At 40.5% G+C, this 13,971-nt stretch overlaps 1 protein-coding gene across 1 annotated transcript in view; it reads right to left on the bottom strand.

The window, feature by feature from the left end:
• Nucleotides 1–13,971, bottom strand: part of LOC117466354 (low-density lipoprotein receptor-related protein 1B-like) — a 351,481-nt gene that overhangs the window by 23,290 nt on the left and 314,220 nt on the right. Inside the window, 7 exon segments of the mRNA XM_034109562.1 lie at nucleotides 2,552–2,725; nucleotides 2,991–3,107; nucleotides 6,886–6,992; nucleotides 11,322–11,545; nucleotides 12,283–12,524; nucleotides 12,699–12,818; nucleotides 13,629–13,763. Of these exon segments, the coding sequence (XP_033965453.1) occupies nucleotides 2,552–2,725; nucleotides 2,991–3,107; nucleotides 6,886–6,992; nucleotides 11,322–11,545; nucleotides 12,283–12,524; nucleotides 12,699–12,818; nucleotides 13,629–13,763 (1,119 nt within the window).

Raw genomic sequence — 13,971 nt, 5'->3', positions numbered from 1 at the left:
ATAGTAACACAGTGTAGGCGGAGCCGTGACGTCATCTTCAATGAGAACCACAGAAAAACAACATCAGCCGTTAGCTGTTAGCACTCAAGCTCACAGCTCCTCATATCTGTTCAGAAACTAGACAAAAGTTAAACAAGTACAAACCACCGACTGCCTGTGTCATGGCGAATACAGTCGCTTGTTTATTTATGTCTGTATAGGCCGTTGTTGTGAGTGTGGACAGTCGGAGCATATATAACGTTAGCTTAGCCAAGCTCCATTTAGAAAGCACGCATTTTAAAAGTGTTTTTTGTCTGCCTGCAGACTTGTACTTGCATTAATTCATGGTTTTTACTAACCGGTATCAGTATGTTGTTACTTCGGCATCATTTTGAAACGTGTATTACAATTAAATCACGGTCAAATGTGTTCAACTTGTTGTAGTTGTAGCTCCCTTGCCAGCGATTCTCTCTCTAGTTTCTCTCTAGTTTCTCTCATACTCAGCCCGACTCAGCCTGGTTGTTGGCCCGCTAAGAACCTCGATTTTATGGGGCCAGAAAAACTGTGAAATAGTCCCCGCTAGCCGGTACTACGCCAAGTGGAAACGCAACCAAAAATGGGCCGTGCACGGCATGCTTAAACCGCGCTGTAGTGGAAATGCGCCATAACAGAGCACTGAAGAGGCCAACTGTGTACAAACGGGTGCAAAAAAGAAGAGCAAATTGTTAAAAAACTGCCTTGCTAAAATGGATCTAAATTAGGATTTGTTGATAGAATGATACAGCGTACCCACTTTATGTCTCTGAGTAGTCATTAATGATTACACACTACTCAGTATATGCTATTAAAGATAATCACGCCTCTGATTTCTTACACAAGGACAAAAGGCATGAAAGCACAGAACAAATCTACATGGTTGTTATGGTTTTGCCGAAGATATCAGGCCTCCGTGTCATAGCTTTTTTTTTGCAGGCTGTGCACATCTTCTGCCAACAGACTACACACACTACACGGCTGAGGCCTAATGAGTCTCCGGGGAATGGAACAGCTGCCCTTTAAGTGAAAAACTGACCAAGACTGAGCTGTCTGATGTTCTATAACCATTAACACCAGAGATGTAACAAATAACTGAAGTTGTTCTACTACATGAAGAAAGTGAGAAGATGGTAGGTTGTATTGATTTGCTGTGTCTCAGGAAACAGATGGGTGTTTTTTTGTCACACTTTTGAAGCAAAAACACACCACAGCTTTGATCAACCTGATTTTAAAAGAGCATGTATTATGCATGTATTATTTCACTATAAGGCATACATTTAATAGATAGAATGCATTTTTATAGCCCAAATTAATTGGTAAATTTGTTTGTTAATTCAAAATGATGCAAAGACCTCCACACATGTAATGGTTAACTCATCACTTGTCATTAATTTCAGCTATACTGTATGTACTAAACATTATATAGCGTATTGCCTTGCGTATTGCCTTGTATATTCAGTATAGGCTTTGTGGTGGCTCAAGGCTTTAATGCAGTTTTCTTTTAGTGTTTGTTCTGTCCCAATGTGACCCTCCTTACACTATGTCCTTCCTTCTGCCTCCAACAACCCCTCTCCACACGCACCTTGTACACTTTTAAGAGGGTCTGTTTTTACACAGTAAGGTAAACAACCATGTACATAAAGCCCTGCACTTCAGTTTTTTAAAGGACTGAGCACGTATTCTTTAGTGTTATTTATTCCTTTGACAGCTGTCTGTGCATTCAATAAAAATACACAGTTTAAATTTTAAGTAAAATATTTCGTATGTGCCTATTTTGGTCACCGATCACTGGGAAATGCTGTAAACATAAACATTCAACAACAACACAAGCATTCTCAGGCTTTATAAAGAAGAAATATATCTGCAAAATGTCATGTAATAACCTAGGTTTGCCTAACATTATAACAAAATAAGAGTATTTCCAAGAAACAAATAATATTGTAATGCATTGAAATCTGCAGATAATAATGTATAACTGGAATGTATGATCGAAATTTAAATAAAATCTATGTACAATTCTAAAATGTAAGACTATTATCTCATGTTGGGGGACCACCAGATTTAGAAAATTATTTAATTTCTCTCTGCATAACTTTAAATAAAGTATATGTGTAGGAGGCTAGGAGCCATACGCAAGGTCTCTGTGTTATCTATTAAGTGGTGTTTTTCACTTATTATTGGTGGTTTGCGTGCAATGGAGCATGGGGCGGAGTTATTAGTGGTTTAACCGGAATGCATTTGCCTGCTCACTGGTGGTTTCCCATGGAAAGAGAGAGGGGGTGATATTGTCTGTTGACAGCTATTCTACCGAAACATTGATCGCAATTTCACCACAATCGCCATCACAATTGTCATCTCACTTTAACTGTTGACACTGTATTTTGGCCCTTGTTTATAAAAATGGTCAAACCAAGAGAAGGAGTGGAGCAACTTTAGTTTGAGCGCATCAAAGTGTTAACTACCTGTATTTAGGACTGCCTACAACCACAATGTTTCTTTAAACTTAAAATATAGACTTTTTGTATAAATGACTCACCATCTTGCTGTTTGTAACGATGGGAGATTAAAACATTTGTGGGCTTCTCCATCCCCAAGTTGAGAAATTCCACCGACTGTTTCCCGTACTTGTGAATCTTGAAGACCTCGTGTTTTAATCCAGTTCCGTAGATGTAATCCTCAAATATATCAATTCTGTATGGTTGAGAAATTCCTGTAATTCAAGGCAGAGAAAGCGTATGACATCAAGTTACCTTTTAAAAAACACTTTAGGATAATGAAGTGGTTGATACAAGAAAGCATGTTTGGGGAAATTGTTCTTAACGCACGTTGTTTGGAAGCGTTATCTTTTGAGACACAAAAGCGATGCAACTCGCAATTATATGATAATTAAAGTAAAGGAAGGCAAAGAGCAGCATAAATAGTACGTGTTTGAAAGAACAAGTTGTGCTTTGTTTTCCAGCAGGGTGGTTGTTTACCGTGTCTTTCGCTGATTGTCACCAGAGGGTCCGAGCCATCCAATCTCATGCTTCCTATCTGTGATAGCTCGGGATCTGCCCAGTATAATCGCTGGTTGAAATAATCAATGGTGAGGCCTGTGGGAGGATGAAGGGAAAATATGTTATTTACTTGACAAATTACACAGGGATCATCACTGAATCCCTCAATGCGGCAGACCTTTAGGTCAGAGTAGTTTCAGCAGATGAACAGAATGTAAAGACAAGGTATTTTCTTTGTTTCTATCTCTGGCTGTTTGCATCCCACATTCATTTTGCTTGTGTCCAAATAGCATAGTGGATCTTGGCTTGCTTACATTGCAATTTTCTAATCAGTGCATCACTTTCACCTTCTCTCAAAAGTCCGACTGGATAATTGAGCACCTGGCTTGGGCGTTTAAATTGGTTTCATTTTTTTTCCACAGATGATGAATTCCTTTTCCTGTTACTAAGACAGAGTGTGGGTCCCTTGAATTAAAGGAGGCCAAAGACGCTCTTCAGAACTAGATCAGCACTGAGTGTCTCCCTATAGACACACCAACACACTCCGAGAGCTATAAGTATTATTTCCTCCGGCTTAACTCATGCAGTGTATATGTGGGTATGTATGTATGCGGGTCATAACAGACTGTATACTGGGGAACCTGATGACACTTCCTATGGGTATCAATCTGGCACCATACCATACATCTAATGTAATTTAATGTGATATACAATTACAAAGCAGGTTACATTTTTCTGTGGCATTTCTTTAATTGAAAGTGTGAACTTGCTCCAGTGTGTGTAGAATTAGCTAATGAGCTTGTCAGACAATGTAATGTACAGTGCTTTGTGTATTCAGTGGATTGTAATAAATGACAGAGACGTGCAGTGCATCAAATGTGTCACGGAAGTTAGCTTCCTCCTCTGGGCTTGTGATGGGAAAAACGTCCTGGCTTTGAATAACAATGCTCTATTTTATTTATGGTATGGACATAAGTGAATTATTCCAATGTGCACCATTGTTTTTCCTGCAGTAAAAATGTAGGGAGCATTGGGTTTACATACTAATGGCCATACCATACTTGTTGTAGTGTGTACTGTGTAGTGTGTTATACAGGTTTGTGTGCAAAGGCTAAAATCCCAATGTTGCTTCTAGAGGGGTATCTCTTCACCTCGATTTGGCTCTTTTGTTTTATTCTGTGAGACATTGACATCACTATGTAACACCCACTTCTATTGGCTAGCCCTCAAACACACTGTACATGATAGGCTAAGTGACATATCTAATGGGGCTTTCACACCAACGCGCTTCCAGGGCCGGTTCAGAGCTGGAGCCTGAAAAGCACCGGTTTTTCCTGTTCAAACCGCAGCGGTTTCAAGCACCAAAAAATTGTCGTCTAGAAGCAAGAACCGCATACTTCACGCTTACGTCGAAGGGGGGCGAGATTAACCTGAGCTAACAGTTAAAGGCGAGTACGGCAAATAAAAGTTGTAACAAGCAGTAGCTCGGAGAAAAGTGACTAGAACGCAACCACACACTTATAAAAAAAAAAAACACACTTTATAAAGTCAGGCAACACTAACCAGGCCTTACTTTGACCATCCGTTCGCTGTCATTGATCATTGTGGAGAGAGGCAGACATTTTGTTTTGTATTATAGCAGCTATTGGATGGAATCAACACATGGGCTGCACAGGTTGTCATGTCCGACTATCACAAGTAGAATCATAATGAAAAATACGCCGGTAAAATGTGCCTGTAGAAAACGGCTTATGCCACAATAGGATAGCAACAACAAGTAGTCAGTTTAGCTTCGGTTGCTTTGCTAACATCACCCATTTTATACCAGAGAAACTTTAATAACAGCGTTGTAATGCCAAACAGCGTCAATTCAGACTGACACACATTCACTCATGGGGGAATTGGGGATATGTATCAGCTGCTTGTGTGACTGTCAGACAGTGAATACTTTACAGCGGTAAATGTCGCTGAAACACATTAATAAACAATGAACCACGGCACTCTGGAGAAAGGTATAAGCTTGGAGAAGTCGTTATTTAATTTAATTTAATCGGGCTTTGTATGATTAAAAGCAACACGATCATCGACCCGACGCAGTCCCCCATTATTGTTGTTGTTGTTGTTGTTGTTGTTGTAGTGAGCACTGCAACGCCGTTGGGGAGAAAATCAGGTGACGTCATGACGCAGCAGCGGCAGCACCAATCGGGCTCTGGGCGGTGTGAACAAGACGGGGGCTGAAAATATAAACCGGTTCCGAACCAGAAAAAAAGAAAAAGCTCTAGCACGGAGCTAGAACGGGAATCACGTTGGTGAGGGCAATCACCACAGAGCCGGCCGGCTAACCAATCAGAGCAGACTGGGCCCTGGTTTCAGACAGAGGGTGAAAAGAGGTGCTGCAGCACAGGTAGTATAAGAAAAATAAAGACCTTTTTGAACATTAAAGCATTACTTCCTGCTCTGGGCTTGTGATCGGAATAACATCCTGGCTTTGAATAACAATGCTCTATTTTATTTAGGTTATGGACATAAGTGAATTCTTCCAATGTGCACAGATGAATAATTTATATAAGGGGGCAATGGCGTTTTAAAAATGTAGTTTTTTAGAGAGGTCAACGGAAGTTTAACTGGAATATGTATGAATCCAAGTTAAGATTGGTTGTTGAGGAGGGGTTTCCTAGTGATGATTGTTTTTCCCGCAGTAAAAATGTAGGAAGCAATTGGTTTAAAGGGGGCCTACCATGCTTTTAGGTTTTCGTCGTTGTTGTTGTGTGTAGTGTGTTATACAGGTTTTTGTGCATGTGGATGATCTGCAAAGGCTCAAATCCCTCCATCCGCTTCGATTGAACTCATCGTTCATCATTGATTTGTTCTGCGAGATAGTGAAATCACTATGTAACCCTTACTTCTATTGGCTAGCCCTCCAACACACTGTACATGATAGGCAAAGGGGCGGGACATCTCTAAGCGGTTGACAATCACAACAGAGCCTGCCAGTTAACCAATCAGAGCTGACTGGGCTCTGGTTTCAGATAGAGGGTGAAAAGAGATGCTACAGCACAGGCAGTATGAGAAATACATTTTTCAACAATAAAGTGTGTAACCATGTCACAGTAGAGGCATTAAATAGAATTATGAAACCATACATTAGCATAATATGTCACCTTTACCAACATGAATCTACTTTCTATAACCAAATGTTTTCATACACTGTATGTTAGAGAATTAATTTTGTCTGACATTCTGAGAACTTTCATCTCAGTATTTACATAAAATATAAGGGACAATCATGTAACTGACCTCACATAAATGTTGTGATTTTTTTTCTTTTAATTAAAGTATGAACATTGGGGGATGTGATCAACAAATATGCTGTTGAATGAGATTCAAAACTGCAACTGCAACTGCCAAATAATAAAAGTACCCGGAGGAGTTTTTATGGCCGGTGGCAGAATGTAGCAATATTTTTGTTGGCATGTTATTTGTTTCCGGGGAACTTACAAAAGGTATGCATACAACTCTCTGATGATGCAACACATGTTTCCTGCCAACGGTTTCACACTATTCCACTGATTGATGGCTGTTGGTAGGAAGACCACTCCACCGCTATTGGATGTAAACAACAATGTTAACGACGGACGTTTGAAAAATGTTCAAAGAAATCAGAAAATGTTTTATGAGAAAGGAACTGCACTCAACATAAGTAGTTAGCCTTGTATTACACTTATAAAACGAGTGATGGGTAACACTGGATGTTAATAGTACTTTGTTTTTTTCTTGAAAACACCACAGGTTACCTTTAGGATACCAAAGTAACGAGTGGGAAGAAATACATGGCAATTTGAATAATTTATTGACTTCAAACAGAAATACCTACCAGTGGGTCTTCTGAGGTTTTTATCCAAGAGCACTCTGCGCAGGGAGCCATCCATGGCTGATTCCTCTATTTGAGAGTGATCGCCTATTACGCTCCAGTACATCATCCTGCAACAGAAACAAAGAAATACTGTACCTCCCTGAAACCTGCCTTTTGTAACATACGGTAGACAGTAAGATGGTAGAACACCTATATAGCCACATCTGAATGCATCTTACATTCACACAGCTTGATAAAACGTAATAAGCCTACACACACCCGGCGGAAGAGCTAAATCCATTGGTGGGCATTTGACTTGCGAGGGTGGGCCCAATGTACAAATAAAAGGAATTAGATAATCTCCTCTCACACATCCCTGAAACTGGCCCTCCCGCTGTACTTCTCGGAGACTTCAACCTCCAGACAGGGAAGATAGACAAACTAACATCTCTGTTAACCGCCTTTGCTTTCTCACTGTCTCCATCCCCACCAACTCATAAAGCTGGCAATGTCCTTGATCTCATATTCTCAAGGAACTGCACTACTTCTAACCTCTCTGTAAACCCGCTCCACACCTCCGATCACTTCTTCATTTCATTCTCTCTACCCCTTTCCAAACATAACAAACTAATCTCTTCTCATCCTGCACCTGTCCGCCGTAACCTCCGTTCCCTCTCCCCCTCTACCTTTGCCTCATCGGTGCTCTCAGCCCTCCCATCCTCTGACTCTTTCCAACTCCTACCTCCAAACTCTGCTGCAGAGACTCTCCTCTCTCATCCTCTCTGGACTCTCTCTGTCCTCTCACATCTCGGCAGGCTCGTCAGTCCCCTCCTGCTCCCTGGCTAAATGACGCACTGCGTGCTAATAGAACCGTCCTTCGGGCAGCAGAGCGGAAACGGTGGAAATCCAAACACCATGACGACCTCCTAACCTATCAGGCTTTCCTCTCCTCTTTCTCTGCTTCGATCTCTCAGGCAAAAAGCACTTTCTTTCAAGATAAGATCCAATCTTCCTATTCCAATCCTAAAAAACTATTTTCCATCTTCTCCACACTCTTGGACCCCCCCAAAGCCCCTTCCCCCTCCTCCCTTCTGTCAAGCGACTTTGTTAACCACTTTGAAAAAAAGGTTGATGATATTCGCTCTTCTTTTTCTGACTCACCTCTACTCACCGCTGGGTCACCAGACCCTCCTTTCACCCACACACTGACCTCCTTTTCCCCTCTCTCTCCAAGTGAGGTTCTTACCCTCATTACCTCTGCCCGCCCTACCACCTGTCCTCTGGACCCTATCCCTTCAAACCTCCTTCAGACTATCGCTCCTGATATTCTACCGTTTCTCACCCATTCATCAACACTTCTCTAACTTCTGGTCACTTTCCAAACAGTCTCAAGGAGGCAATAGTAAACCCTCTCCTAAAGAAACCCACTCTCAACCCATCTGATGTTATAAACTACAGGCCTGTCTCTCTCCTCCCGTTCCTGTCTAAAACACTTGAACGCGCTGTATTTAATCAACTCTCCTGTTATCTCCATCAGAACAACCTTCTGGATCCGCACCAGTCTGGTTTCAAGGCAGGTCACTCCACAGAAACTGCTCTCATTGCTGTCACTGAGGAACTGCACACGGCTAAAGCAGCCTCCCTCTCCTCTGTCATCATCCTGTTGGACCTGTCTGCTGCATTCAACACGGTGAACCATCAGATCCTCCTTCACACTCTTCAAGAACTTGGAGTTTCAGGCTCTGCACTTTCCCTCCTCACCTCATACCTCAAAGACCTTACCTACAGGGTTACTTGGAGAGGGTCGGAGTCCGACCCTTGTCAATTAACTACAGGGGTCCCTCAGGGCTCTGTTCTTGGTCCCCTCCTCTTCTCCTTGTACACAAACTCGCTCGGATCTGTCATTAGCCCGCATGGTTTTTCATACCACTGCTACCCTGACGACACCCAATTAATTATGTCCTTTCCCCGCTCAGAGACCCAGGTCGTCGCACGCATCTCTGCTTGTCTAGCTGACATCTCTCAGTGGATGTCTGCTCATCACCTCAAGCTCAACCTTGACAAGACTGAACTGCTTTTCCTTCCGGGAAAAGATTGTCCCACTCTTGACCTAACAATCAACATCGGCACCTCTGTTGTTTCCCCGACTCAGACTGCAAGGAATCTGGGTGTGATCCTAGATAACAACCTGTCCTTCACTGCAAACATCGCTGCTACAACCCGCTGCTGCAGATACACGCTCTACAACATCAGGAGGATACGTCCCCAGCTGACCCAGAAAGCGATGCAGGTTCTGGTCCAGGCTCTCGTCATCTCACGTCTAGACTACTGCAACTCCCTCCTGGCTGGTCTACCTGCATGTGCCATCCGACCTCTGCAGCTCATCCAGAATGGTCTGGTCTTCAACCTTCCTAAATTCTCCCACACCACGCCGCTCCTCCGCTGCCTCCACTGGCTTCCGGTAACTGCTAGAATCCACTTCAAGACAATGGTACTTGCGTACCATGCTGCGAATGGATCTGGCCCTTCCTACATCCAGGACATGGTTAAACCGTACACCCCAGCACGTGCACTCCACTCTGCATCAACAAAACGGCTCGCTGCACCCTCGCTGCAAAGGGGACCCAAGTTCCCATCAGCAAAAATACGTGGGTTTGCTATCCTGGCTCCAAAATGGTGGAATGAGCTCCCCATTGACATCAGGACAGCAGATAGCTTACACACCTTCCGGCGCAGACTGAAAACTCATCTCTTTCGACTCCACTTCGAGCGATAGAACTATTAACAAAGCACTTATATACTAATAAAGGACTGGCTTACCTAAAACCAGTTGAGTAGCACTTGAAATGTTTTTGCTCTATGAAACCTGATGTACTTATATGATTCTGTTTTCTTCAAGTTTGTATTTTGTTGGTCGAACGCACTTATTGTAAGTCGCTTTGGATAAAAGCGTCAGCTAAATGCAATGTAATGTAATGTAAAAAAAGGTGGCACATCAGTTTATTGAACTTGCTGATTAATTACAATGTAGAAATAACATATGTGCATCTTGGATTCACTGACAAGAAAACAATATAGTTAAGGTATATTTGCATTTAAGAAATTAAAATGAATTTTTGGGGGGCATTGCCAATATGCTGACCCAGTTTCAGCCAGGCAGAGCGTTATATTAGTAACATCATAAACATTCAGGATATACCTGGACCTCTGCAGGAGAACTTTTTTGATAAATCTGTTTTTGTTTTATGCGTTCTGGCTATTCATTTACATGCAAAGAACATGTCTCAATCATTGAACAATGTAAATGCCTAACATTTCTGCAAACAGGCATTTTTATTCTGAAGATTAAATATGAATAGTGATGTACAAATATTCACGCTCCACCATTTCTCCTCTTCTGCCTCTGCCGCTCAGGGATGACCATCAGATTCACACAGAGAGTTAGTTCAGGGATCTACGTTTATTCTACTGGCTCTTATGTGATGACTATCTCCCATTCACACAAATGACATTTATTTTCTTCACATCAACTTACATTTAAAATATTTTCGTGCCCACAATTTTTTTACATCTATCGCAACATATTTGGTCGTTCTCTGTACATATTCTTATAGTTGCTTTGGTCTTTGGTGATGATGTAATATCTATATAAGTAAGTGCATTTGCATTAATAAAAAATGTTCAGGCCATTTTCAACATTTGTCTTGCTAACTATTGAAGCATCAGATGCTGATGCTGATGCAGCTAACGAAAACATTTGGAAAGCCTCAGTATTCATTGTGAGATTATATGACAACATCAGGGTAGCCGCTCTGTTGTTGGAGGTTACATTTAATATCTTGCTGTGAGTAACATTATTGATTTAATAAGTAACTGATAAGGCTACTTAGTAATTAGAAAATGGCGTACATGTTCAATGTCCATCAAGTAATAGTTTATTGATTACATTTTCCAAGTAGAAGTGCCAGGTGTTTATTGGAGGGTTATTCAATTCACCTGTTGGTATCTTATTATTAATTGGGAGCAGCTTTGTGCAATTCTACTCCTGGCCAATCAGGGAGTGACTCCAGAGGTGGGGGATAGGCCCTTTTCAGAGCAGCTTCTTTTTTCAAGTGAATATTTTTGTATGTCAGGCTGTCTAATCAGGGGATCAGTACCACCACATACTGATACAAATGTCCATGAGTGAATATTTTGAGTTTTATTTTTTATTTGTATGAAGCATCTCATAGCTAATTTTATGTGAAAGGGTTATCTTCATCTATTACTTAGTCAGTAAAGGTATTTCATTGTTAGCTAACAGCAAACATGGTGCCTACTGTAGCTCCGATCGGAAGGAGAAAAATAAATCAGTGGCAGATCTACCCATTGTTTTCTGACATAACACACTTGTCTACAGGTCACAGGTCTTGAGAGATGTCAGTGGAAAAAAGAGAATAGTTATGTGCACAACTTACCCTCTGGCTGGGTTCACAGCGATGGCGTATGGCTCTCCGGCTATGTCAGTAATCAAACGTGTGCAATTTGGTCCCTTCAGTTGACCCACATTTATGGAATATCGCAATTTAGTCCAGTGGGCCGTGTAATAGCTGAACCAGTGCATCCGAGAGTGATCAGTCCAATAGATGTTCCCTGTTATCCAGTCAGCAGAAATATCTCTGGGGCGCCGGAAGTCAGAACACTGAAAACAATAATGGCCACATTGTCAGGAGCTCTCTTTAACTGGTGAGCAAATATTTCCTTAGAGTATGACTCATAATAGCAAGGGACATTTTGTTATAGTGGGGGTTATAGTGTTATCTACTGACAGAAACAATTTAACATATGCTAGTAGTAATTTATAGCTCTTTACTCAAAATTGAACATAAGAAATTAACCTCAATGCTTATAATATATGTGGAAAGATACATTTACGAGGGATTATTTTTGACAGATAACAATGGATATTATAAACAAGCAATGTATTTATTCTCTCGACTAAGGTGGCTGACAAGTACAAACATGCTACAATGGTGCAAAACACTTGCATTAGGAGAAACGTGCTGCAGCTTCAGAAACCATTACAATATAAAATACACATTAAAATAGAGGAAACATTTTCACCAATTTGACGAAACATGTGCAGAGTTTTGTTTATGCAACGCTTTAAGTCAACCATTCGCATGTTTCGTCAAGTTTGTGAAAGATTTCTAAATGCTGGGCATGTGTAATCAAGTTTGTGAAGATATTTATTTATTTATTTAGTTTTTGAAACCGCAGTGCTTTTCTCCTAATGGAAATGTTTTGGGCCGTTGAAACGTGTTTGCACCTGTCGGCCACCGTACTCAACCCATATTTCTCAACCCCTAATTGGACAAAAAACCGCCAAAGACAAAAAAAATGTACCCTGATGTTTAAAAAAACATTAGATATACTTACAATGTTTTTGGCATTTGTTTTAGTTTGACTTCTTTCTAGATTGTTTTTGTAAAATATTCCACCGGGGTTAAACTGTGTTGCCCAGATGAACTTCTGGTGGTGAAACAGAGCATCCATCCCTATGATGCGGGCATTGTCCTCGATGTGAGTGAGCAGTTTGTGTCCATTGCTCTGGTTGAATGGATACACAAAACTTTGGATCTCAGTGTCATTGGCGATGTAGAGCACCCGTTCTTCTGGTCCTGTATGATGAGATATGAATATGTAAGACAAGCCAACAAAAAACAAGTCAACATTAAGTAGTTTAAGAACAGTGCATATAAATACAGTTTAACATTTTACAATAAGGTCATAATCACAACTTAGCATGCATGCAGAGTAAAACTAATGTTTCATATTAAACTTTAGGATCTTACCTTTTGCTATGCAGTTGCCATTTATCTCCTTATAATTCCGATCACATGTGCACTTAAAAGATCCTTTGATGTTTGTGCAGTAATGAGGACATGTGTCAAACTGTAGGCATTCGTTTATCTCTGGAAAAAGAAAGAGACTTATTTAATTGGCAACAGCTTTTCTTTAGACACTTTTTTAATATTTATTTTTCATCACTGATGAGACACAGACGCAGAACAGTTAAACCAAGGCCAACAGTGGTCAGGATATAACAATGCACAAGTAGGAATGTATGTGTAAGTATGAACCTTTTATATAAATGTTCTCCATGATAAGTGGTGCCCTCGACCCATTAGTACAGAGTAAATTATATAATTATTTTATTTTATCATAAAGGTAATAACTACAAGAACAAGAGCCTTCAAACTTGGAAACAATTACAGGGCCAAAGGGTTGAATCAATTATGAAAGCAATCATCTGTTGAGACTACAATAACTGCATCGACAATTATATACATTCAGAAAGATGAAGACAGTAGGCGGTAGAAGAGAACAAATCACGTAACATATTGAAAGCAATATATTTATAAACAGTAGTCCTAAAGTAACATCTGGTTTGTGTCTGATCATATTATCATACATTCTGTTTTACCTCATCAAAAGCTTTGTAAATGTTGCTATATTGTGTGAAATTGTTGTTTCTTATTTCTTGCTCCTTTGTCTGTATGTTGAATTTGAATTCTAGTTGTATAAATGATTTTACTTACAATAATTATTTACAGAAAACCTTTTCATATGTAAAACTATTCATACCTTAAACGTAATAATCGGTTAATCAAAGGAAAATAAATAGTTAACCCAACAGTCCAATGTTTTAGATAATTAACTATTTATCACATTTCCTTTAACTGTTAAAATGGGAACAAAGAATAAAAGTGGTCAAACATTACCTTCGCATTGGCCTGTCTGTTGATTCCTCTTAAAGCCGTGTTTGCACTGGCATGTAGCATTAGCATTCGTTTGGTTGCAAATCGCATCCTCTCCACATGGATTTGTTTTCTTTCCACATACATCTCCGCTGGAAACTAAAAAATAACGACAGCACTTTGATTACAAACCCGTCCTCTGTTTCTTAAGACACCTGCTGAGTCTATTCTTTTGATGTGCAAAAGCCGAAAGGGCAGCATCTTCTTTCATGAAGAACACAGCACACGTCAAACACCTGCATGCATATATTACCATAAATAACAAAACATCACGGTCACAATTAGAAGATTGCCAAGCTGCTTGATA

Source organism: Pseudochaenichthys georgianus, chromosome 21, assembly GCF_902827115.2.
Source record: "Pseudochaenichthys georgianus chromosome 21, fPseGeo1.2, whole genome shotgun sequence".
Taxonomy (NCBI): domain Eukaryota; kingdom Metazoa; phylum Chordata; class Actinopteri; order Perciformes; family Channichthyidae; genus Pseudochaenichthys; species Pseudochaenichthys georgianus.
Note: the sequence above shows the minus strand (reverse complement) of the source record. Positions and strands in the feature narration are given on the sequence as shown.